This window comes from Thalassophryne amazonica, chromosome 7 (genome assembly GCF_902500255.1).
Source record: "Thalassophryne amazonica chromosome 7, fThaAma1.1, whole genome shotgun sequence".
Taxonomy (NCBI): domain Eukaryota; kingdom Metazoa; phylum Chordata; class Actinopteri; order Batrachoidiformes; family Batrachoididae; genus Thalassophryne; species Thalassophryne amazonica.
The window spans coordinates 46677978-46705892 of NC_047109.1; the positions used below are offsets into that span (position 1 = coordinate 46677978).

Below are 27915 nucleotides of genomic sequence, written 5' to 3' on the forward strand. Positions count from 1 at the left end.
TATATAAATACACAAAATGAAGCGTTTTGTAGAGACCAGCACCTGATGTCATGGTGCAGCTCAACTCTGATTGGCTGTCACCTGTGGCACTCAAAACTGATCAGATTGAAACAGAATGCGACTTTTTAACTTTTTAAAATACAACAAGGTTAGCCATTCAAGGTCTGTGTCCCATGAATGTTCCCTGTGAATTTCAAGAGTCTGGCAGTAATAGGACTGGATTTATGCTGAGCACAGACAGACAGACAGACGGACGGACAAATGAAAAGCCTTTGCAATACCCGATGGCCATATTTTATGGCCTCGGGTCACAATCAAAACCAGGCCATTTTCATCACTTTCTAAATAAAATCCAGGGCAGCCACGATGTGAAAACAGGACATGTCCTGGGAACAGAACATTTGGTCACCTTAATTATATAATTCTACCTAGCTAGCCTGTAGCATTGCTGCTAATCCATAATTATTTTGTGAAGGGAGCGTGTTTTTGTGCGCCAACTGACAGCAAACCATATCAATCTGTTTTTAGAACAGTTTATACTTAGGTAAGGCATAATTAGATATGGCAGTAAGTTAGACAACCACTCTTCAACCACAGCCAGCAGAGTCGAGCTATCACTAGCACTGGATGCAACGAAATGACAAGTGGATGGCTACAGAGAAAGCACACCAATAAGAAATGCCATGGCAGGGAACAGAGGAACTGGCCTCCAAGTGATGGAAGATATAGCAAATATACCTGCTGTGCTCTGGTGTAGCATTCAGGCTAAGGGGAAAAACTCTAATGATCATGACGTGCCTGCTAATACTACACACCCTGGCCTTGGAACCAGAGCAACACAGTTGGTAACTCAGGTCGTGACCCAGGTTACTACTGTCTGAGTGAAACACCAAAAACTAATTTGATGTGAGCACAATGCCTTACAGCAGGAGTGGCCAAGTTCAGTCCTCGAGAGCCACATTCCTGACACTCTTAGTTGTCTCCTGCTCCAACACACCTGAATCCAATGAAAGACTCGTTAGCAGACTTTTAATTTCACGGATTTTGATCCAACACACAACACAGGTGACTCAGTGTTGATGACATCAGTGGCTGGAGAAGGCCAAGGAGATGCCAATATTGTTTCACCTAGCTGCAGCATAAAAATGGTGACCATATTTTCCCGTGTATAAGTCGCAGAACCTCTCAAACTATACTTCTGAAAATATGGTACTTTTGACGTGTGGATGGACTGGTTTTCTGCATAAGTGGGTGCCCAAGCTGATTCCATTGTGTGGTGAATGTGGCACCAGAATTTGTGGTACCAGGCGTGAACAACTCAACACAGTAGAAACAACACAGCTGACACTCTAGCTCTTGGATTTTAAACTTTACAACTGCAATATGTGTAGCGATGCATCAGATGATATTTAGCTGAATGACTTTAATAACTAAAGCCCCACTGACATCTAAAAAAGATTGGATGACTGCTCACAAAGAAAACAGGCTATAACAAGCATTCTGACATATTGTCATATAAAACCTACAAGTACAACCAAGTGAAATTGTGAGACACTTTTGGTACTTGTACTTCGCAGGGTGGTCAAAACCAGAAGACACATCACAAAGTTCAGGACCCCCTAGCTGATGCTGCTTCAAACACGGCAGATTTTGACAGGCAGACCGGTAAGGAAGCCTGGCTTCAACCTGCATGCTGTCACTGATAGGTGGCTATTGTTTGACCAGAATTTGGATACCGTCCTGGAAAATGCCCTAAAAAGCGATGTGGAGTGGAAGATCACATTTTTCACCAGAATTATGTAAGAATAGTGCACATAACTTGGACTATAGGAACAACAAGAAAAGTACAGTGTATGTTGGCTCGAGCAAGAGGCAGAAAGAGAGTGAAAAGAACTACCCAATGTCTGCATGGTGATGGTGTGGAAGCAAACCACCATATCAGTTGTGTAAGCAGACATGGCCAAGGCTTACATCACCATTTGCTCCATCAAGTCTGACAGCGCTACACTGTACCTCTGAAAGTGGTAAATTTCATATCACTAGCAGTTAGAGGAAGCCTCAACATGCACTTTCCAGCGGCAAACCGCTCAACAAACAAGCAGAGACTGAAGGAAGGCATCATGGCACAGTCAACAATGCCAGTCATTCTGTTTCTTGTGACCATAAATGTGATCCTTGCTGTAGAGGAGGCACAGTATTGTCCTTTGACCTCCACATAGAAACATTAAGAGGACTGCTTTCTTCCATCTGCGAAATATAGTAAAGATTCATCCCTTCCTGTCTGATGCTGAGATTCTGATACATGCATTTATCTCTTCCAGATTGGACTATTACAATGCCCTATTTTCTGGTTTACTGCAGTCGAGCATTAGGGGTCTTCAACTAGTTCAAAATACTTCTGCCGGACTTCTGACATGAAGCACAAGGTTTGACCACATTACAGCCGTTTTGGCATCCCTTCATTGGCTTCCTATCTCATTGAGGTCAGATTTTAAGGTGGTGTTAACGGCCTACAAAATTGTTCACTGACTGGCACATCCATACCTGGCTGACATGGTTAAGCCCTACGTACCAGCTCGGGCCTTACGTCTCAGGGTGCAGGATTGCTATGTGTTCCTAGGGTGAAAAAAAAGTGTGCGGGTCACAGAGCCTTTTGTCATGCCCCGGCTCTGTGGAACGATCTCCCTGCACAGATACAGCAGTCAGACTCTGTGGAGATTTTTAAATCCAGATTAAAACTCATCTTTTTACCCTCTTTTATCATTAGTATTTTATGTGATTGTGTTTTGTGTGATTTTCTTTTATTCTTTTTATTTTTATGTTTTTATTCTTTTATTGTTTTTTTTTTTTTTTAAATCTTTGGATTCATGTTGTTTATTGTGCTGCGTGAAGCACCTTGGGGTGACCATGTCATAAGTTGGTGCTATATACAGTAAATTAATAAAATTTAAATTTTACAAAATTATCATGGAATAAGAGATATCTTAAGGAATCAGTGGTGCCATTACATTGAAATTTAATGGATAATGTCTTAATTATAAAAATAATCCAATGGTTTATGGCCCTGCAACATAAATTTGTCAAGTAATGTGTTCTTGATGATCTCACCATATAATATATAATATGAAAAAAAATCTAGACTGGCAATATATGGAGCCCTAAATCAACCTAGATGCACTACAAACCAGTGGATGGATCAATTTTAACATGATAAATCAGTTGAACTAAACTTGTTTTCCTGCCCATTTTGCACCCTCAAACTCTTTTTCACATGAGAGTTTATCTTTGAGAGGTAAAAACTGAATCAACATGTCTGATAGTACATGGTGTAAAGGATTAATGTAACCAGTCTGAACTTTAAAAGTGTTTGTAAATACTATCACTATATAGTAAAAAATAAACACATATCTAACACTAACAAGTTGAAATCCAGATGAACAAGATGTTCCTACTAGCTTGGCTACTGGAGAATTCCCCTTTGGCTGACCTGGTAGCGGCCAATGCGTAATAAAGAGTATTGTTCCTGAATCACACCATAGTCCATATATTGAGATACATATTGTTTTATAAGGGATGCACCTCATTATTACCTACTTTTCAAAAAATACCTTTGAGATAACAGACAGCCGACGGAATGTCTAAGGATTTGGTAGCATGGCAGTCCAGTTAAACCAAATTGTGCAAATAGTGAGATAAATGGAAAACTTCGCTTTCTTCAAATTACAAGAATGTAACTTCTACCATTTACTTTCATTTCCAGAACACGCCTCATAACTAAACTGAGAGCAAAGGACTCGTGTATTGTCCTGCTTCTTAACCAGGCCGTGCAGTCGCTCTCAAACAGTTTTGAGAGATTATGGGGTCAGTATTGTGGCCTGCAGCTGCATGACTGCCACAGAGCACTCAGATTCTAATGACTATTCTTTACCAAACCTTGAGGCCATTAACTTTGGGCATGGGATTGTTTGGAACAAGATGGCCTGTGCAAGTCTTCACATTATTTACGAGCCTTTTGGTAAGAGAGGAATGCCTTTCCATATCTATAAAATCAGAAGGTCACCCACTGCCCACCCCTGAGCACTGCCACCGCATCCCAGCCAAGCATCCCCGCTGCTGGGTGGAATGAAAGGAGAGTTTGAGAAGGAACACTGCCTTGTCTGTGCTTGGGTCACACAGTACGATAGGGGTCCCGGAACTGCGCACACAGTGTTTTGACCTCAGGGTTCTCCTCCTGGACCTCCACCCCCTCCGCTTATGAACACCAGGCCCAAAGGTCCTGATGCATGCAGGCTCTGCGAGGAGTGTGACGCAGGCAGCAAGGAGGGAGGGGAGGCATGAGGAAACAGATAGGAAGGAACGGAACCGAGCAAGGATGTCAATCACTCTGTCACTGGTTTGTAGAGGAACCTGACATCACTGGTCAACACTAAAACGTCAATGCCTTGTGGTGTTACACATGTAGTTTCACACACACTGCACATTTGTATAGATGTCCAACATTGTTCATACATTTAAGGATGGAACAGAGCAGAACTTTTTTTTTCCCTGCCCATTGTGTTTAAATGAAGTTAACCATCGCAGCAGGTTCCTGTGTTGGCCCAGTCTGAGTAATTGGCTCACCTTTGCTCTGGTCAGCGGTGTTTGGGCCAAGGCACCTGGCCTCGCTCCTGCAGCCCGTCCACCTCTCACTGTGCCTGGTGACATTTCTGTTTGACTCCGTCTCTCCTGCCGTGACTCCCAGGAGAGGCTGATGGATGGGCCCTGTTTATGAAGCAGCAGCCGCCACAGTGATCAATCAAGTCCGGGTCACTGTGATCTGCCGCTGGGCACCGGGTCTGCAGTCTGCTGCACACAGTGGACAAGGTAACCACACCGTACTACACTTCACTATGTTTTTAACCACATACAAGTAGATAAAGAACTATTTAAAAAATAAAATTCTGATACGAGGATACTATGAGTTTGGGCAGTGGATACAAATAAACATATGCATGCATGATTTAAACAGCTCTTTACAAGATTTTAAATTTATTTTAAAGCAGATTTGCATTTTGTCATTATTTATTTCTTGCCTGTTCCCTGTCCAAGCTCCTGCCCCATGTGTCATGCTTAGTTATCACGTTGGGGGGGGGGTAACATATGTCACATGTCATAGAATCCAATGGACGTTGACCTTGTTTGGCATTTACTTTGGAGACAAAGCATTCAACACTGTCAAAACTATTCCATTTATTAATCCTATTAACTCAATCAATAATTTGCATCACTTTTTTTTTTTTTTTTACCAAAATTGGAGCAACTTTAACTTTTCACCTCTGTACAAACTGAAATTGACCTTTGTCACCATCATTGCTGTTTTTACGCCATAACATTCAGTCACAGATAGTCCAAACTATACCTTTTTGGAATCTTTCTGATCAGACAAATAATGTGGTGTAGTTTTCAATTTGATTGGAGCATTTTTAAATTGTGAGCCCTGTGTAATTCTTCAACTGACCCCCACCTGGCTGTCCAACTTTAACAGGTTTGCAGTCTATATAAGAACCGAAGATGCAAAGAACTTGGCTGCTGATTGACAGAGCATCTTGTGGACAACTTGGGGTCACGCTGTCTTGGAGTGGGTTTTGAGAACTCACCTATCTTGGCAACTGATGTGGTATTGCTGCAGACACCAATTCCAACTAATGCTGTTTCACTGGGCCTCATTATTGGATATTCAGTTGTCCTGCCATTGCAAATAAGCATATGTGGTTAAGTTGAACATATTTTTGTTGTTACATGTTCTGTCATTTGATATGTGAATTATTTTGCAGGAATGTCCACAGCAGGTGGTCACTCCACTGAGTCCAGTCTGCTTGAGGTTTCTTCATATCATCAAAGCAACACTGCAACAACTGATATGTAAGAAAGTAAAAAAGGACTTGTTTAAATAAAATTTGACTTAATTTTTGTCTAAATAGAAAAGTAATCTTGTCAAGCATTTTTACATAAGAAAAAGTGTCTTGTGGGAAACTACTGTATATTTCACTTTTTCTTGTTTTTCCAGCTAATATCAAGCTGTATTTAACCAGTAACAAGGAAAGGCAATGGATTTCAAATCATCCAAGCAAAGGAACAAACTTATTTTCCTTATTTTAAGAACAGAGACTATATTTAAAATAAGAATTATGTCTAGTTTTAAGGCACACATTGATTATTCATTTATTATCCAGTGCCTAAACATTCTGCTAGTTTTGAAAATTCTAAGTAAATTTTTCTTACCCCATTGGCATTTTTTTTTTTGCTTATTACAAGACAATTAGGCTAGATTTTGGATTATTTGGCTTCTTTTGAGAAGGACGGTTTTTGCAGCAAATGTGGGATTTTTTTTCCCCTCATCTCTGTCACTAGTGTGCTTTCTCAAGGAGTGAGTTAGGTTTAGATTTAATTAATCTATAGCACTTAGATGTGTGTGATTTGGTGTTGGATGGATTAATTGAAGCTTGATGGCACAATGTTTGATTAATTTTCTGACCAAGCAGCTCCCCCCATACTTCCCTATACTTGGTCAAATCTAACTTTTCGTGGGGGATCCCGAGCCATTCCCAAGCCATCTGGGAAATATAATCCCTCCAGCGTGTCCAGTTTTCCCTGGGGCCTCCTCCCAATTGGACATGCATGGAAGACCTCCCTAGGGAGACGGCGAGGGGGCATCCTCACCAGATGTCCAAACAACCTCAGCTGGCTCCTTTTGAAGAAGCAGTGACTTTACTCGGAGTTGCTCCTAGAGATCCAGGTTTCCTCACCCTGCCCATGAATGTAAACACAGATAAGACAGAAGAATCTCTGCCACTTATATCCATGACTTTGTTCTCTTTTGGTCATTACCCAGAGTTCATGATAATAGGTGAGAACAGAAGCGTAAATCGACTGCTAAGTCAAGAATCTCGCCTTCTGGCTCAGCTTTCTTCACGACAGTGTGCTACAGCGTCCATAAAACATCATACCCAGCACCAATCACTCAATCTCACGCTCCAATTTACCTCCATTCCTGACCAAGATCCTGAAATACTAAACTCCTCCACTGGAGGAAATAACGCTGACCCCTGACCCAGAGGGGACAATCCCATTTCCAACAGAAGACCAGTCTCAGATTTTGAGCTACTGATGTTCATTGCAGTCATTTCAAACTCAGCCTGAAACCTGTCCAGTGCACACCAGAGCTCACAGTCTGATGACACCAACAGAACATCTCCAAAAACACAGAAATGTAATTCTGGACAACCTCCAGTCCATGACTGCTCTTTGAAATCCTATCAATCAAGTCACAATTACTCCCAAAATAAAGATTTAAATATACACTCAGCAACAACTGGCGGGATTATCAATGCCTTTTAAGTGACATCTCAGTCTACTTGGTCAAACTGCTGTCTGGCTCACTTCAGCACTGAATTTTTGCATGAGCTTCCAAGTCATCAAAATAAATTAACTAAATAATTTAAGAAAATTGAACACCACCTTGCACTGAATTCATTTTGCCAGTTGGAGCTTGCCAATATCATGAATGCAGCACAATTACAGGGAGCTCCACCATGGTATTTTATTAAAATTTCTGCTTTTTCTCAAGTCAATTGTTTTCTTCAGAGACTCTCCAACCCAAAAATTAATCAGGATGTGAACTTCATAAGTTAACTTCACAAGTCCAAAACTATTCCATTACAAAAAAAAAATAAAAAAAATAAAAAAATAAAAAAAATAAGCAGGGTGGTCACCAAAAAGCAAGCACAAAAAAAAAAAAAAAAAAAACCCTGGGGATAAAGCTGTGACCTTTCACTTTACTTATACAAATACAGAAGAAACAGGAAAAAAAAAAAAAGCATACAAAGATATGAATGCTACTCGATTTGTGTAAATCTGGATTTGCATAATTAGTTTCCACTAGCATATAAAAGTTTGTGCCTGGCTTTAAATCACCGACATGGGGACCACTGTGATTGATCCACTTTATTGTGTTACAACTGACTGACGAACTATACCAGATTTGTACATGTTACAAGGTTAGGACAGTTGGTAACATACGCTGGATTGTGTGATACTTGGGGCCAATAAAGGGACACCAGCTGTGTACTTCAGCTGAGATAGTAGTGATAAGTTCACGTAGGTTCAACCTAAGCTTGTATGTATGTTCAAACAACAGATGTCATACCAACTAGTTTCATAAAGAACGTTAACACCACCCACTGGAAAAGGAAAGTAATGGCAACTTCCCACCAGTCAGACAGCTGAACAGGTCTTGAATTTGGTTTGAGGCTTTTCACACAACACTCCCCTTGACTTGTGCTGTTATAATTTTTCCTGACCCTCCCTTGAAGGAAATCACATCAATTCAAACTGCTTTCTCACATTTATTTGAAGGCAAAAAAGGTATAAATCTGCACAAAACCACAAAGCTGCAAAGTAAGAAAACTTATGACATGTCTGACAGACAAAGCAGTGTGTGGTTTCAGGGTATCCACATTCTGAGTTGTTGATGGTGGTTCAGCGTTTCCTCTTGGCCTTGAACTTGTAAATAGCTGGACAAGTTGTCGTCTCGTTTTTGACCTTAACCTTCTTGGTCTTGTCCTGTGGCATAAAGATGACACAAAAGATTTCATACCAATTTGATAAGATCCAGAGCATTTTGTATTCAGGGCTCTCTGGCAGCAAGGTTCATCACTTATAAACCTCTTTAGTCACACAATTTGTTTGGATAATTTACTCCACTGTGACATATTTGAAAAGACTACAGGTAGTTTTCTGTGAGAGTCATATTTTAGGGCCCCTTCACAGATAACATGATTTAAGCCGACTACCGCATGAAGGAGGAATTGCATCAGATAAGCGTAAAATCGGAGCTGCCTCCAAAGCCTTGTACATGTGTCGCTACAACTATTCACACACACCAGCGGCTGAAAGACAGAGTGCGCTCCGTGAGAGCCCATTCAATCCCTCTCGCGGCAGGTGTCAGAGAAATTCCAGGTGACACACACGAACATCTAATACCACTCGCCTGACACTTAGAAAATGTATGGCCATTTGCACTGTTAGCATGAAAACAGTGAGCAGACAATCACTTTCGAGATGGATGTGAAATTTGTCTAAGTGCCCCCACGAGTGTGGCATTGCAAAAAGCAACACATGTGGTGCATATATCTAGCATGTGTGTGCATGTGTTGTCCTCCCTCCGCCACTCTCCCTACACATGTGGGGGGGGCACACTTGCATAAAATGCTTCTACAGGTGCTGGTCATATAATTTGAATATCATGAAAAAGTTAATTTATTTCAGTAATTCCATTCAAAAAGTGAAACTTGTATATTTATATTCATTCATTACACACAGACTGATATATTTCAAATGATTATTTCTTTTAATTTTGATGATTATAACTGACAACTAATGAAAAGGCCAAATTCAGTACAGTCAGTTCAGTCTGCACACAAGGCTCCAAATGAGACAGACAGCATGGTAATTTCTGTGAGTCAGCTGTGATCCACCGATTACCACCTAATCTCTGCTTCAAACTGCACTCCAGTCATCACCTACCCCAGTGACAGATATCTGAAGCTTTAGAACGACTATCATTTCCACATAAATTCAGCATTATTTCATAATAAAAGACAGGGAAAGTGATCAGAGCACAGCAACTGCATGGCAGACGTCTGACGCGCTGCTGCGCCTACATCATTTCAGTGTTAGTAACGAAATTAGGAAATTATCACCTTGTTTCTGCTTAAAACTGACTTTAAAATGATTTAAGAGGTTTTATGTTGTCATCTGATGGTTAATAGTCACATTATTCCCTTTGATCTGTTTGGGTGTAGCTGTAGTCCCAACTGAGACAGGCACAATGAAGGCAGGGCGGACCAACTTTTAGAGGGGACCATTCGGTCTGCGACACTGGGTTTCAGTACCCAAATCTACCAAACAAGTACATTAAAAAAAAAAAAAAAAAAATGCGACAGTTCAGAAAGTGATGTGTCTACTGTAACAACATGTCAAAAGCATTTCAATGTAATTTCATAAATATAGTTTTTACAAAAAACAAAGTTTAAAAATAAGCCTTTGATGGAGAACAAAGGTGCAAGTCTTTAGTGTCCTATCAGTATGATTGTGAGACCAAAATGTTTGTGACATAAGGAGATGACTGGCTCCATTCATCCATCCATTTTTTTCCGCTTTATCCGGAGTCGGGTCGCGGGGGCAGCAGCTCAAGCAAAGCCGCCCAGACCTCCCGATCCACACACACCTCCCCCAGCTCCTCCAGGGGAACCCCGAGGTGTTCCCAAGCCAGCCGAGAGACATAGGCCCTCCAGCGTGTCCTGGGTCTTCCCCAGGGCCTCCTCCCAATGGGACAAGCCCGGAACACCTCTCCAGCGTCCAGGGGGCATCTGGAAAAGAAGCCTGAGCCACCTCAGCTGGCTCCTTTCGACGTGGAGGAGCAGCAGCTTGACTCCGAGCTCCTCCCGAGTGACCGAGCTCCTCACCCTATTTCTAAGGGAGCGCCCAGCCACCCTGCGGAGGAAACTCATCTCGGTCGCTTGCACTCACAATCTCGTTCTTTCGGTCATGAGCCAAATCTCATGACGTAGATCGATCAGTAAATCGAGAGCTTTGCCCCCCTACTCAGCTCTCTCTTCACCACGACGGTCTGATACAGCGACCGCATCACTGCAGACGCTGCACCGATCTGTCTGTCGATCTCACGCTCCATCTGTCCCTCGCTTGTGAACAAGACCCCGAGATACTTAAACTCCACCGACTTGAAGAGGGCAAGGCACCTTTTTCCGGTCGAGGACCATGGATTTGGAGGTGCTGATTTTCATCCCGGATGCTTCACACTCGGCTGCAAACCACCCCAGTGCACGCTGAAGGTCCTGATTTGATGAAGCCAACAAAACCACATCGTCCGCAAACAGCAGAAATGAGATTCTGTGGTTCCCAAACCAGACCCCCTCTACACCCGGGATGCATCTAGAAATTCTGTCCATAAAAGGTAATGAACAGAACCGGTGACAAAGGGCAGCCCTGGCGGAGGCCAACGTGCACTGGAAACAGGTTTGACTTACTACCGACAATGCGAACCAAGCTCCTACTGCGGTCGTACAGGGACCGGATAGCCCTTAGCAAAGGACCCCGGACCCCGTACTCCTGGAGCACCATCCACAGGCTGCCCTGAGGGACACGGTCAAACGCCTTCTCCAGATCCACAAAGCATATGTGTACTGATTGGGCGAACTCCCATGAACCCTCGAGCACCGGATGGAGGGTGTAAGCTGGTCCAGTGTGCCGCGACCAGGACAAAAACCACACTGCTCCTCCTGAATCCGAGGTTCAACTATCGGTCGAATTCTCCTCTCCAGTACTCTGGAATAGACCTTACCGGGAAGGTGAGGAGTGTGATCCCCCTATAATTGGAACACACCCTCCAGTCCCCCTTCTTAAACAGAGGGACCACCACCCCGGTCTGCCAATCCAGGGGCACTGTCCCCGACCGCCACTCAATGTTGCAGAGGCGTGTCAACCAGGACAGTCCCACAACATCCAGAGACTTAAGGTACTCAGGATGGATTTCATCCACCCCAGGAGCCTTGCCACAGAGGAGCTTTCTGACCACCTCGGTGACTTTGGCCTGGGTGATGGATGAGTCTGCCTCTGAGTCCGCAGTCTCTGCTTCCTCTTCATAAGACTTGACGATGGGATTGAGGAGATCCTCAAAGTATTCCTTCCACCGCCCGACAACATCCCCAGTCAGGGTCAACAGCTCCCCACCCGCACCGTAGACAGTGGCGGTGGAGAGCTGCTTCCGCCTACAGAGGCGTCGGACGGTTTGCCAGAATTTCTTTGAGGCTGACCGACAGTCCTCCTCCATGGCCTCCCCGAACTCCTCCCAGACTCAAGTTTTTGCCTCTGTGACCACACGGGCTGCAGCACGCTTGGCCTGCCAGAACCTGTCAGCTGCCTCCGGGGTCCCACTTACCAACAAAGACAAGTAGGACTCCTTCCTCAGCTTGACGGCATCCCTTACTTCCAGCGTCCACCACAGGGTTCGGGGATCGCCGCCGCGACAGGCACCAGAGACCTTGCGACCACAGTTATGAGCGGCCGCATCGACAATGGAGGCGGAGAACATGGTCCACTCGGACTCCATGTCTCCAATCTCCCCCAGGATCTGGGAAAAGCTCTCCCGGAGGTGGGAGTTGAACACCTCGCTGACACAGGGTTCCGCCAGTCGTTCCCAGCAGACCCTCACAATACGTTTGGGCCTGCCAGGTCTGACCGGCTTCCTCCACTCCCAGCGGATCCAACTCACCACCAGGTGGTGATCAGACGACAGCTCAGCCCCTCTCTTCACTCAAGTGTCTGAGACACGTGGCCGAAGGTCAGATGATACAACTACAAAGTCGATCATCAACTTTGTAGTTGTATCATCTATGTAGTTGTAGATGACTGGATGTCTTTTTTATTAGATCTCCCTTCAGAATCCTTGGGTTCCGCTATGACAATGCATCAATCAGACTTATTTATAGAGACTCAGATAAGGGGTGCTACCTGCATGGTGAGGGAGCATCAGCTACAACATTTTAGACACATGGTGCATGTTTCTTAAAACTCTGAAGAAGAGACTACAGCCTTCACCAACTAAACTCAATCATCCTGAAGTATGAAATCTTACAAAAAAATTAAACCTAACCCAAAACAGCTCCTCTCCTCCTCACCTGTAGGTCCCTGCGAGTCTGGATCTTCTGGGTGATGACGAACATCTTCTTTTCTCTGTCGATCCTCTGGGCAAGTATCCTATACTGGTGCTGCCTCTGTCTGGCCAGCTTCTACATGCAGAGTAATGAAAACATGAGCCATTAATGAGGACAACTGCAAAAGAAAAAACACTTAATATAAAAAGGGACGGCCTTCTGATGAACAGGCCAGGGCATTGTTTTTTTGTTTTGGACTTCATGCTACAGACAGATCAGTAAAGATTACAGAGGCTCCATTAGGATCAACTGTCAAATAACAAACCTTCATTGTGTGAGGCCACACTGCTCCCTGGATGGTTTCAGTTTCCAGAGTTTTCAGTGTCGGTCTGTTGTACACTCTGTGCACCAGCTCAGGAGCCGTGTTGAGGTGTTCTGCCAGGTTAAATGACCTCACTGGGATGGGAGATGTAGAAAGGTTCTTTAAAGATTTTACACTTTTCAGGTACTCTCACAACCGTTTTATCCCACAGTGACTCTACGCCTCAGAAACACGACGAACTAAACAGACAAGTACGACATGGTGTCTACAAATATGCATTTACCTTCCTTCTTAGAATCCACAAAAAATGTGTGCTTGTTTTTTTGCTTTTTATCTGCATCCAGAAGATGGAGCTCTGCTTTCATCCTCTCAATTTTCTGAAAACGAATGACAATAAACAGTGGTTATACATGCAGAATTTGATTTATAATTATGCAATTGTCAATATTCGAGTTCGAAATAATAAGGCAGCCAACTTCACTCTAATTAATCAAATAAGAATAAAAGTAAACACATAGGTAAGATGTGGATAAAAAAGTATAACATACATGATAACGTGGCTGTAGGTGTACAGATCTAAATTCTATTCAGAATATGGAGTTAAATTTGTCTCAGTAATACTTGCAAATGCACAGAAGGTGATTTGCAAATATCCCTTGATTTGTACACGTGCTTTGTGAACCACAAACAGAAATTTCTGATTTGTAACTTGTGTGCTGGTGTTTACAAATAAATGTGTATTTGTAAATATATCAGGTTTTTTTTTTCAGTTATTAAAAAAGGCATTTGCAAAACTGAAAATTCTGTTTGTGAAGTGTGATTCAGCATTTGTGGATCACCGATTACACACTTTCATCACTTTGCTCAGAAATGAAATACTGAGACATTCTCAAAGCAAAACTGCTCAGTTTCACAAAACGTACATCGCTATTCACACTGTAATCCAGTAGATGGCAGTGTTGCTGACTATAGTGTGCACATTTGCAAAACTGAAAATTCTGTTTGTGAAGTGTGACTCAGCATTTGTGGATCACCGATTACACACATTCATCACTTTGCTCAGTTGATGGATTTATTAAATAAACTGGATAAGTTTATTGTCATTGTCATTACAAGTGCAACAACAACAAGATTACGTCCACACTCAAATTGCCACAGGACACAGCAATTAATCCACAATTATTACTTGTTTACCGTAATAATGGCAGACATCAGAATTAAGACAACACATATACATTTGACAATGTTTATGTGCACTAAACTTGAAACAGTCCATTATCCGAACTGAGGCGATGTGAGTGTGTGGTAGCCGCAGCAACATGTAGTCGCACTGCCACCAGCTGGGGGGAGTCCTGAGCTGTTTACATAATATTGAGACATTCTCAACGCAAAACTGCACAAATCCACAAACAGCTCACGATTCACACAAAGCAATACTGTCATGTTACCATCATGCTAGATATACTATGTTTATCTTAATGTATGGCAAGGAAAAGTATTTGGACTTACAGATATACTACAACCCCAATTCCAATTAAGTTAGGATGTTGTGTGAAATGCAAATAAAAACAGAACACAATGATTTGCAAATCCTCTTCAAACTATATTCAACTGAATACACCACAAAGACAAGATATTTAATGTTCAAACTGATACTTTGTTTTTGTGAAGATACCTGCTCATTTTGAAATGAATGCCTGCAACACATTTCAAAAAAGCTGGGACAGGGGCAACAATGCTCAAATACCTGTTTGGAACATTCCACGGGTTAACAGTTTAATTGGAAACAGGTGAGTGTCATGATTGGGTATAAAAGGAGCATCCCCAAAAGGCTCAGGCGCTCAAAAGCAAAGATGGGGCAAGGATTACCACGCTGTGAACAACTGCATGACAAAGTACTCCAACAGTTTAAGAACAATGTTTCTCAGTATTCAGTTGAAAGGAATTTAGGCATTCCATCATCTATAGTCCATAATATAATCAGAAAATTCAGAGAATCTGGATAACTTTCTACACGTAAGCGGCAAGTCTGAAAACCAACATTGAATGCCCATGACTTTCGATCACTCAGGCAACATTGCATTACAAACAGACATCATTATGTAAAGGATCTTATTGCGTGGGCTCAGGAACACTTCAGAAAACCACTGTCAGTTAACACAGTTTATCGCTACATCTACAAGTGCAAGTTAAAACTCTACCATGCAAAGCAAAAATCATACATCAACAACATCCATAAATGCCGCCGCCTTCTCTGGGCCAAAGCTCATTTGAAATGGACAGACACAAAGTGGAAAAGTGTCCTGTGGTCTGATGAGTCCACACTTCAAAATGTTTTTGGAAATCATGGACGTCGTGTCCTCCGGACAAAGGAGGAAAAAGATTATCAGGACTGTTACCAGAGCAACGTTCAAAAGCCAGCATCCGTGATGGTATGGGGGTGTGTTAGTGCCCACGGCATGGGCAACTTACACATCTGTGATGGCACCATCAGTGCTGAAAGGTACATCCAGGTTTTGGAGCAACACATGCTGCCATCCAAGCAACATCTTTTTCAGGGACATCCCTGCTTATTTCAGCAAGACAATGCCAAGCCACATTCTGCACGTTACAACAGTGTCGCTTTGTAGTAAAAGAGTGCAGGTACTAGACTGGCGTGCCTGCAGTCCAGACCTGTCGCCCACTGAAAATGTGTGGCACATTATGAAGCGCAAAATACGACAATGGAGACCCCGGACTATTGAACAACTGAAGTCGTACATCAAGCAAGAATGGGAAAGAATTCCACCTCCAAAGCTTCAACAATTAGTGTCCTCAGTTCCCAAACGCTTACTGAGTGTTGTTAGAAGGAAAGGTGATGTAACAGTGGTAAACATACCACTGTCCCAGCTTTTTTGAAATGTGATGCAGGCATCCATTTCAAAATAAGCAAATATTTGCACAAAAACAATAAAGTTTATCAGTTTGAACATTAAATATCTTGTCTTTGTGGTGTATTCAATTGAATACAGGTTGAAGAGTATTTGCAAATCATTGTATCCTGGAATTGGGGTTGTACGAGGTCTGTTAGAAAAGTATCCAACCTTTTTATTTTTTGCAAAAACCTGATTTTAATTTTTCAATTTATTTTCATTTATATAGCGCCAAATCACAACCGAGTTGCCTCAAAGCGCTTCCCACAGGTAAGGTCTAACCTTACCAACCCCCAGAGCAACAGTGGTAAGGAAAAACTCCCTCTGAAGAAGAAACCATGCTACAAACATAAATTACAGAACAATTCATGGACAAATATACAAGAAATGCTATTGGTGCACAGGACAGGAGGATCGCCAACACGAATACAACTCCCATCTCTGAATGGAGCTGCACCTTAAACAGAGAGAAAAAACAGAATCAGGCATCAGAAAGACAAAAAAATACTGTATAATTTGCCAGCATTAAACAACAAGAAAAACAGTGAAATACTAAGGTGATCTCCGGCCACTAGCCCTAAACTTCACTAAAAGACCCAGAATTTAGGTAAAGTTGAGGCCACGGCCCGCTCCAATTACAAATAAATGAATTAAAAGAGTAAAAAGCGTAAAACAAAACTGTACCAGTATGCTAGCCATATGAAAGGGAAAATAAGTGTGTCTTAAGTCTGGACTTGAAAATCTCCTTGAAAATCTCCACAGAATCTGACTGTTTTATTGACGCAGGGAGATCATTCCACAGAACAGGGGCACGATAAGAGAAAGCTCTGCGACCCACAGACTTCTTATTCACCTTAGGGACACAAAGTAGTCCTGCACCCCGAGAACGTAAAGCCCGCGCCGGTACGTAAGGTTTAATTAGGTCCGCTAGGTAGGGAGGTGCCAGTTCATGAATAATTTTATAGGTTAGCAGCAGAACTTTAAAATCTGATCTCACTGGAACAGGAAGCCAGTGAAGGGATGCCAAAATGGGTGTAATGTGGTCGAACTTTCTGCTTCATGTCAAAAGTCTGGCTGCAGCATTTTGAACCAATTGGAGACCCCTAATGCTAGACTGTGGTAAACCAGAAAATAGAACATTGCAGTAGTCCAATCTAGAAGAGATAAATGCATGGATCAGGGTCTCAGCATCAGCCATAGACAGCATGGGACGAATCTTCACTATATTTCGCAGGTGGAAGAAAGCAGTCCTAGTAATATTTCTAATGTGGAGGCCAAAGGACAACGAAGGATCAAAATTACCCTCACTTTGTCAGTGTGATGTATGACACACGAGCCGAGGCTGAGCGTTAACTGGTCAAATTGATGCCGATGTCTCACTGGACCAAGAACCATCATTTCAGTCCTATCAGAGTTTAAAAGTAGGAAGTTTCTAGACATCCAACTTCTCACTGCTGCAAGGAAATCTAAGGATTTTATCTGAACGAGATTACCAGCAGTTATCGGCATGTATGACTGAGTATCATCTGCATAGCAGTGAAAGGTAGTCCCAAAACACCACAATATGTGCCCAAGGGGTGCTATATGAAGGGAGAAAAGCAGGGGGCCTAAGACAGACCCCTGTGGAACCCCAAATTTCATGTCACTAAGGTTAGAGGTAGTGTTACTGTACAAAACACAGTGACGACTGGTCAAGTATGACATCAGCCATGCAAGGGCACTCCCAGTAATACAAAAATGATTTTCCAGCCTATCAAGTATAATATGATGATCCACTGTATCAAATGCAGAACTGAGATCTAATAGCAAAAGAACTGTAGTGGTGTCTGCATCCATTGTAAGCAGAAGATCATTCACCACTTTAGTGAGAGCCGTCTCTGTGGAATGATATTTTCTGAAAGCAAACTGCAGCGGCTCAAAGAGATTATTACCTCTGCCAAGGAGGTTATGTTTTTGGTTGTGTTTGTTTGTCTGTCTGTCTGTTTGTCAGCAGGATAACTCAAAACGTTTTGAACGGATTTTGATGAAATTTTGTGGAGTGGATGGAAATGACAAGACTAACAAGTGATTAAATTTTAGTGGTGATCCGGATCACGATCCGGATCCAGGAATTTTTTAAATGATTCTTCACCATTGCGGGATAGGGGGAATTTTGACATTCTAGTTTCTAACTCCACAAAAACAAGGCAGAAAGGCTTGAAAAAAAATTAGGGTGTAACATAGTCAAATGTTCTATCAAACAACAAAGTTTGGTGATGATCAGATCCGGATTCCGGATCTGGTGATCCAGAATATGCAAAAATATAGGGAAAATAGAAAATGTGTCAGTGTGAGGTGACAAATGAAGCTAGAGATGCACAACTAACACCAAATTGTAGCTGAATCTGTACTGATTCAGTAAGGTGTCATCAGATTTGATGTAGCTTCAAATATTATGGCGCTAGATCCAGAAGAAAATCGCCATTACCGAAAAATCATTTTTATACAATAACTTTTGAACTAATAAAGACATAAAAGTGATTCCAAGTTCTAGTGGTATGGTTTCATGGTCAAGGATGTCAAATATAAAGGAAAGAAAAGTGTATGTATCATAGTTTTGGTTGTAACACTGAACTGTTGAATAGATCACTGTGCCAAGGAGGGAATCTCTTTAAGGTCAGTGACCCTATGGTCTTGTTTAGAGAAGTGTTTCATAAATGTTAAAAAATTCATATATTTGCAGTTTAGTTGAATAATAAATTGAATTTTGTCTCTTATTTGTTTTTGTCTATAAGCACATGCAATATCAATATCAGTGCTCAGATAACAGTAGCTTCTGGGAAAGGTGCAAGTTGCAATAAACTGTGATGCCAAGCGCTAAGGATACATGCTATCCAGTCACAGCAGATGAAACTTTTTTTACTACTGAGCAAACATCGTTAGACTTTTTTAGGTTCAATGATTCCACGGCGTGTAGATGTTATGGCGTCAGTGACCCCATGGCCTTGGCGGAGGTTTGCACTCTGAGTGCTTCTAGTTATTCATTATTTTATTTTTCTTGACTTCCTGTTAAGTAGAGGTGGGCGATACCGGGAATTTTGGTATTGATCCAATACCAAGTAAATGCAGGCCCAATATCGCCGATAGATACTTTTTCATATTTAAGCTTCGTAGATCCAAAGGATCCAAAAGACCTAGGATAGAATTTCGCCAAACATTGTACAAGACAACAAAATACTTTATCATAATCAACATTTTTGTTTAAGAAAATATCACTCAACACAACTTAAAACAAAATCTCCTGAGGTAGAGGGCTGACAAACCACAATACAAGGGTGCGCTGCTCCGTGTTGTGTGATACAGCGCAGCGCTGCTCTTACAGAAAGTAGACTTTGATGAATCTGCGTGCACAGCAGTCAGTGCGTGCGGGAGAGAAAAAAAGCTTGAGTATCGATCTTTTTACACGAAGATCGTTCAATATCAATACCAGCGCTGGTATCGATATTATTGATATTAGGATTGATCCACCCACCTCTACTGTTAAGTATATTTTTGTACTGAAATCATACAAAATGTCCCCGCGACCCGAACACAGAAAAGCGGGTGAAGATGAGTGAGTGATCAATGCTTCCATGGCGTGTAGATGTTATGGCGTCAGTGACCCCATGGCCTTGGCGGAGGTTTGCACTCTCTGAGTGCTTCTAGTTCTCAATAAGATACTCTACGAGCTGCCGTGACACCATTTTTTCCCAGAATTTTAGAGAAAAATTATAGATTTGATATCGGCCGATAGTTTGTCAATACACTAGGGTCAAGATTAGGTTTCTTAAGCAATGGTTTAATCACTGCAGATTTGAAACATTTAGGAACAGATCCAGAAGTTAAAGAAAGTTTAATCATTTCCAGCACAGTCGTCCCAAGAGTGGGCCACAGGTCAAACAGTTTTGTTGGTATAGGATCAAATAAACAGGTTGTGCTTTTTGTTGACATTACAAGTTTTGTCAGCATGCCTAGTGAGATACTGTCAAATTCTGTAAATCTAGGTAATACCTCAGTAGTGGCGCCCACCTCAATAGCAGGGTGTAGTGGCTGGATTAAGGCATGCCGGGATATGTTTAACCTGATGTCTTCTATTTTCTTCCCAAAGTAATCCAGGACATCTTGTGCTGTAAAAGGAGAGCAAACTACAGGTGGTTGTCCATGCATAAGTGTTGCCACCGTGTCGAACAAGAACTTTGATTTATGCTTGTTTTTGTTGATCAAATCAGAGTAGTAAGTCCGCTTTGTAGCCAATAATGCATGCCTATAGTCTAAGATAGCATCACACCACGCAAGGTGAAATACTTCTAATTTTGAACGACGCCATTTCCGTTCTAGACCTCTTGCTTTATGCTTGAGGTCACGCAGATAATCATTGAACCAAGGTGACTGTGATTTGGGGGAGAGCAGTTTTAACACAGGTGGTGCAATCATGTCGAGTGTAGTTTTGAGCACTGAGTTTAAACTATCCACAAGTATGTCTACTGACTGGTTATTTGTCAAATGTTAAGCTAAGACATCAGGCAGTCTAGCTTCGAGTTCAGTCTTAGTTGAGGAGTTGATGCATCGCCGTAATGATATATAAGATTGTTGTTCCACTAAACACGGCAGAGAAACTGTAAACTTAATGAGTGATCAGACACCACTGATGTAAGAGGCATGATGTCAATACTCGTGACAACAATACCACGTGCGAGAACCAGATCCAAGGTATTTCCACTAATGTACGCTGAATCCTGAATGCATCGCCGAACTCCTAATGCATCCACAATTTCCATAAATGATTTGCAGAGGGGATCAGAAGGCTTATTTATATGAATGTTAAAGTCACCAATGATCAGAATGTTATCTACACTAGTTGACAAGTTAGAGATGAACGCACCAAATTTATATAAGAATTCAGAATATGAGCCAGGAGGCCTATATACGGTGACAAAGTAATACGACTGATTTTTATTCTTCTGACCTTGGCAATGTGTAATATCCTGAGCAGAGCGGAGAATCAGATGCTCAAACGAGTGATATTTCTAACCCCCAACAGCTATTAAACTAAACCTAGATTTATAAATAAGAGCAACACCCCCACCTTGCTTCGCATCACGAGGGACGTGACTAAATGTATATGCTGGTGGGCAGGCCTCATTTAAGAGGAGGACAGCTGTAGGTTTAAGCCAGGTTTCACATAGCCCAATCATATCTAAGTGATGATCAATAATTAGATCATTGATCAACAATGATTTTGAGGACAGTTATCTTATGTTAATGAGACCCAGTCTAAGGACCTCAGTGGGGTTGACAGTTGAACTGTTTGGGTTTAGGGGTGGTTCCAGAGTAGCATATATAAGATGCCTAGAAGTAGGTTTAGGTTTAAGACATTCCACGCGCGTTGTAGGTAGCAGACACGAAATCTTTGCTATTGCTGGAACAACCACTGGGCCATCCTCAATTTCAACATCATCCAATATAGTAATGGGTATTAAGTTTGGAAAGCATATCCCTCTATTTTTTTTTTTATGGACACGACTATGGAAGCAGGCCACAGTCTCAGCTTGTTGAAATTCCCTCCCTGGCAAATAAACTGCACTATCACCATAGTGGATTTTCTGCACTAAATTTCCCGCTAAGCTAATGGATTCCACACCCACATTTGTCATAAGCCTTGCAGGGTCTCTAATCCATCTTAATCACACAGATTAAGGAGCGGTACTACCGGTTTAAAGACGTCCGCACAGCGGCGGAGAGCGAGCCACGCTCCGGTCGGCCATCAACATGCTGAAATGACCAGATCATTTCCAAAGTGAACGCTGTGGTGATGCGGGACCATCATGTTACTGTCCAAGAAATTGTGGAAGAGGTGGACATCATTTTTCGGAGTCCAGCATGTCCTGTGAGACTTCAACACGAAGGTGCTTTTGCTCCGCTGTCAGCAGCTTCAGCACAAATTTCACCGCCACTTTTTTCATGGCCATGACCTCTTCCGCAATTTCTCGGATAGTCACACGACGGTCCCACATCACCACAGCGTTCACTTTGGAAATGATCTGGCCATTTCAGCATGTTGATGGCCGACCGGAGCGTGGCTTGCTCTCCACCGTTGTGCAGCTGTCTTTAAACCGGTTGTACCACTCCTTAATCTGTGTGATGCCCATAGCATCGTCACCGAAAGCCGTCTGAATCTTCTGAATGGTTTCCACCTGGCTGTCGCCCAGTTTCTGGCAAAATTTGATGTAGTAGCGCTGCTCCAGTCGTTCCGCCATTTTCCTTGCAAATGAAAATCCGCGGAGAGCACGACACACGTCCTCACACAAATGCTGCTTGCCAGCAAATGACGCAATCAACAGGCGTGAAAAAATTCACGCATGCGCACGAAGGTTCAAGGTTGGCTCATGCAAGCACACGTGATTCAAATCCATCAGGTTTTTGCAAAAAATAAAAAGGTCAGATACTTTTCTAACAGACCTCTTATGTTTATCTTAATGTATGGCAAGAAAAATTATTTGGACTTACAGACGATGGTAGCTGCTGCTCTCCTTCAGCCATGGTTTCACTGCAAGAGCTTAAGCGTAGTAGAGTGCACACTATAGTCAGCAACACTGCCATCTACTGGATGACAGTGTGAATAGCAACATACATTTTGTGAAGCTGAGAATGTCTCAATATTGCATAACTGAGCAAAGTGATGAAAGTGTGTAATCGGTGATCCACAAACGCTGAATCACACTTCACAAACAGAATTTTTAGTTTTGCAAATGCTTTTTTTTTTTTTTTTTTTTTTTTTTTTTACAAATGAAAAAAAATGATACATTTACAAATACACATTTATTTGTAAAAACCAACACACAAGTTACAAATCAGAAATTTCTGTTTGTGTACATGTACAAATCAAGGGATATTTGTAAATCACTCTCTGTGCATTATCAAGTATTATGACACAAATTTGACTCCATATTAAGAATACCTACAAGTGGTTGTGGATTATATTCCACGCTATACTGTACGCAAGATGTTTAGCCAAGCTACAGATAGCAGCCAGAGGACATTTGTAATTGTTAACTGACACATCAGCAGCAACAACAGTGTGTCGGTAAATGTTCCAGACTCTGGAAACCTGCTCTGAAATGCCAGAATAATTTATGCCCTGTATGTAATCCTGTCTAAATTCATATATTTTAGATTTCTTTTAAATACAAATAATGTTTTCTTTGTTAAGCAACTTCACTATTAACACGTAAAATAGAATTTCTTGAAAATACAAACAGGTAAAATCCAAACAAGAGCACAACATGTTTGCTGTATATTTGTATGAGGACAACAGAATACAAAAATATCAGTCTTTTTTTTTTTTTTTTACAAAAAAATGTAACATATGCCAACATGATGACTAACAGGATTCAAGGGGAAGCACGGCGCCCTTCATACCATGTAAGAAGAGAACTAGCTAACCTGGAATTTGAGGATTTCCACTGTATGACTGTGGACATTCTCCACATGTTCCTCACCACAAGAGAACCCATCAAACATTCTCACCATTAAAAATGTGAAGATTGACTTAAGTTACTAACATTTTGTCCCAAGTTCTTGATGAAATTATGAACATTAACACACGTGTCAGAAATGCACAAGAGTATCCAAGGGTTTGGGGAACCCCTGCACTTTTACACATTTTTTCTTTTTATGATAAACTTAAAACTGTATTCAGACTTTTACATATTTAAATTTCTAAAATTATACCCTTTAAACTCGAACAGTGAAAACAAATCTCTGCAGCATGACATATTAAACCAACACAAATTAAACTATAGCTCTGTGAGTAAACTGTCCCACTGGACTTACTATGAGTAGACTGCATGTATATCATTGGTAGTGCATTTGTGTTGAGGCATCACTGTAAAGTGCTTTGTCCATAAAAGTGCTATATAATGCAATGCATTTACAAAAATGGCTTATTTTTAATACGCAAGAAAGTGTGGTTATTTTTAAGATGTTACCTCAGAATTATTTTCTTTCATGCAGATTTTCATATGGTGTACTGCTATCACGTTAAGTTTCACTGAAATTGTTATAATGCACCATACTACTAGTACGGTGCCTTTTATTATAACAACTAAATCATGACTTTTACAGCCAAGTTCATCTGGATATGTCAGTGCATAGACACACACATGATATATTATTTACATTAACCATGGAGAAATATAAACACCATGGTGCTGTATGGTAAATCTGCCTGGAGTAGCCAGTACTCAAAATCTCGGTTGTTGTGCAAGAAGGGGAGGAGTGAGGAAGGCCACCAAGACACCCATGACAAAGCTGAAAGAATTACAGGCTTAATGTGCATAATACAACGTGTGTTGGTTCCGTCACCAGTTATACAGCTTCACGGTGGAGCTGGACAGAAGACGCCGTCAGAATTATTGTTGGGAATTGGACATGTAATCCTCACTCGAGCCCTCTGCAGTCTTTTTGAGGGAGCTATTGCGCCAACTCAAGCAATGAATGCAAAGACAACGGCAAGACATTCTGACAGTCTGAAGATATCACGACTTGCTGGCTGTTGTGTTATATCATGGTTGACGTGTGTGTGCAATTTCTTTTTTTTTAACTCATTTAGCTAGCTGTCAGCTGCACCTCCAGTCAAACATTTTATAATATAGAAATGTAAGAATGTCACCATCATCATTTCTTTTCTTGTTTTCATAATCCACATCCAGTGTGTGTAGTTACAGTAAACCCAATTTATTCTATTCAGTATTCATAACTCTGTAGCCATGCAGACCCCCTGCATCGTTGCAAAACCCTTCTGAGCCCCTCTCTGTAGCCTGACATGCATCTCCCAAAAAATTCTAACTACATGTCAAGACGACAGAGACTGTATGGAAACCGCACAGGCTGTGACTGGTCTGCTAATGACATAATTTCCAGAATCTCACTTTTCTGGTTTCACAATCAATAGCTTTCATGAGACACTAGGTCAGTCTTCATGAAAAAACATCCCGCCCCCTACTGTTCTGGTGGCGAACTGCACTGCGACACCCACCAACCCCGACAGAAATCTTCTGAAGGTTCACAACTGCATCCAAACATCTGCATTGCCACAGACTTACGGAGTAGTAGAAGCACAAAAAGGCCTTTACACAAGCATTCAGTAAAACTGAAGAACAGAAAATGTTATTTTTATATCTGCAAAAAGGTGTAAATTATTTAATGATGATGGTATGATGGCAAAATACCTTCAGATAATTTCTCTATTTGCTTGCGTGCTGCTAGTGGTATGTGAGAATGAACCAGAGCCACTCCCATATCTGGCTGCTCATATATTTTGATGTGGCTACAGTTTAAAGTGAAATTAAAATACAATGCAGATTGTTTTCTTATCTAATTGACCAGAGCTGTGCAGATGATCAGTGGAGCAGTCTGCAGTGCCTGTGAGCGGGGGAGTGGAATTTCTGTGCTTGATTAATGATTTCTGAGTTTGAATCAATTCAAAACATATGTGTGTGTGTCCACCAGTTAATCAATGACAGACGCTGTCATTCTCTCAGACTGATGTAAAAGTTAAAAAACACCAGTGAGCTGTCAAATGGGCGGATCCTGTCTGTGTAGAATCATACCTTTGATTCTGCGACCCTTTTCATCTCCACATATTTGATATCTTGTGTTCTCATCACTTTCACCTGTTCCTCTGTCACCTCTACCTCCTCCTTTGGTTTTTTTGCAACATGAACTCCATCCTTTCAAAATAAAATACATACAAAAACATGACTGCTTCAGAAATGAAAAAGAAAAAAAAAAAATTCAATAAAGTGCATGAGTGTAGATGGAGTCATATATGTTATTTGCCTGTTCTGTGATGACAGAGCATGTGGTGCTGTTCTGAAGATAATCTTACTTTCAGCTGAGAGCTGATCATGTTGAAGTAAAACTCATCTGGATTTTTCTCCAGAGCTTTCTTCCGTAGAGCAGCAAGAGTGTTCTGCTTCTTATGATAATCACTGAGGAAACAAAAGTCAAATAACAAACAGTTCAGTAAATTAATTAAAGGGTTGTAACACCCATTCTGATGTTTGAGCGCAAACTGTAGAAATATCATACATTTTACATGACTGGCAACCACTTTCTAAACTTAAAGAAATACAAAGTAAAGATTAAAAACAGTTTCTTGTTTGGCCCTTTAAACTGGCTTTTTGTTTGAAACATTCTTGAAAGAGACACCAAATTTTTGTCAGTCTTCAGATATGTATGAATATATGGTCAAATGAGGACAAGAAAAGAGGAAATTTTGAAGAAATCCAAAAATCCAACACATTAAAAACAACAACAACAAAAAAAAAAAAACTATTGACACTTCTACCACAGTAATAAATCCAGTTTCTGTACCTACATGGCCTAATGTCATAAATGACAGGAAAACAAGCTGAGTGCTTAATACATAATACAAGAAGCTCTCAACTGGGTATTGTTTTATGTTTTAAATTATCTACCACTTTCAGAGCCTTGAAGGAGGAAATGATAATTAACTATACTCATCCAGTTGCATTTCTGAATTAAAAAGAAGAAGACAGCCTTAGTCACAAACTTTCAAAGCTGTAGATGTCATATCAAAAGAGATATGAATGTCAGAAAATGGACCAAGAGCCTTGTTTGACAAAAATGCATGAACATTAATACAATTGCAAAGGGCTGTAGTTTCAAAACTATTACATATACCATATACATATTACATGTATAAAACCCAACATTTGGGATTTCTCCATAACTACAGGAACACCTGTGAATTTTTTGAGGGGAATCTGATGTGAACTGGACCTTCTTGGTGATTTGATATGAGATGGCCCAGGGGTGTTTCGACATGTAGCCAGAGAATTAAGACACTTCAAAATGGAAGTCTCCAACTCCGGATGTTTTCGACTCTCCCTGCTCTTCCCACTCATAATTAACAAAGGATGGTGTCCCATTGCAGATTTTTAGCCCGTTTTCTTCCAAATTAAAAAAATTAGGAAAATCAGTCCCAATTTAACAGGCAGCAAGATTTGCATTACTTAATATTTTATATCCACTTACAATACAAGTACAACTGATCATTTCCGAGTAAAGGTGAATAATTCCCCCATTCCAAGATTATTTTAGAGCGTGTGCAAAATACTACTTCTGCGCACTAGAGGTGGGCGATACCGGGAATTTTGGTATTGATCCGATACCAAGTAAATACAGGTCTAGTATTGCCAATATCGATAGCGATACTTTTTCATATTTAAGCTTCATAGATCCAAAGGATCCAAAAGACCGAGGATAGAATTTTGCCACTCACTCTGCACGGAGTTTGTAGTCTTTCTTCTTCTCCAACAGTCCCAAACCTTTTCTGAAAGCAGGCTGATGGAAAAACAAAGACAAAGTTAGGCAAAATTATCCACCTCAGTTGGTGTGTAAGGAAAAAAAAAAGAACACAATCACTTCATAACAAACGGTACTTTAGCTTATTAGGCAACTTAAGTAACAAAACAGAGAAGTGCTAACCTGAGATCTCTCATGATGGTTTCTCTGTCGAGATTTCAACGCTTTTCTGAACGAAGACATATTTAAAAAAAAAAGTCAGAGAAGTGTTAAAATCGGTTTTAGAGCTTTAACCAAAAGCGCTACCGAGGGCTCTTGTTAGTTGAGGAAGAACACGTGATTTCCTGCTTCTACGCTTCGTCTTCCTGCTGGATCCTTGTTTATTTTCTCTGCGGCTGATTCGCAACATTAATGTAAACGTGACATATGCGATAAATCATGCCGTTGGTGGATTATGCTAATTTAATTAGAATAACTTAAACTGCTTTATAAATTTTATAACAACTGAAAAATGATTCATATTTTTCCGGGGATGTTGTAGTAGTACGACACATTCAACAGATGGCGGTGTTGTACAACAAAATCAATCGTGTGCAGCGATACGTTCTTGTTGCTTTTC

General features: G+C 41.2%; 1 protein-coding gene across 1 annotated transcript; it reads right to left on the reverse strand.

Moving 5' to 3' along the window:
* Positions 1 to 8364: 8364 nt before the first annotated feature.
* Positions 8365 to 27644, reverse strand: utp11 (UTP11 small subunit processome component). Its single transcript, XM_034174104.1, has 8 exons — positions 27480 to 27644; positions 27274 to 27335; positions 25855 to 25957; positions 25577 to 25696; positions 13319 to 13412; positions 13039 to 13169; positions 12738 to 12848; positions 8365 to 8601 (listed from the first exon to the last, which is right to left on the reverse strand). Exons 1-8 carry the CDS (start codon positions 27537 to 27539, stop codon positions 8518 to 8520), a joined length of 765 nt encoding a protein of 254 aa, XP_034029995.1. The 5' UTR covers positions 27540 to 27644; the 3' UTR covers positions 8365 to 8517.
* Positions 27645 to 27915: the final 271 nt, after the last annotated feature.

What these genes read in the sequence shown, in the direction of transcription:
- utp11 (XM_034174104.1), bottom strand. Translation starts at nt 27,539, where the DNA reads ATGTCTTCGTTCAGAAAAGCGTTGAAATCTCGACAGAGAAACCATCAT. An exon ending in TGATCAGCTCTCAGCTGAAA is followed by an intron (nt 25,697 to 25,854) that starts GTAAGATTATCT and finishes TTATTTTGAAAG; the next exon opens with GATGGAGTTCATGTTGCAAA. An exon ending in AGACTCGCAGGGACCTACAG is followed by an intron (nt 8,602 to 12,737) that starts GTGAGGAGGAGA and finishes TTTATGCCACAG; the next exon opens with GACAAGACCAAGAAGGTTAA.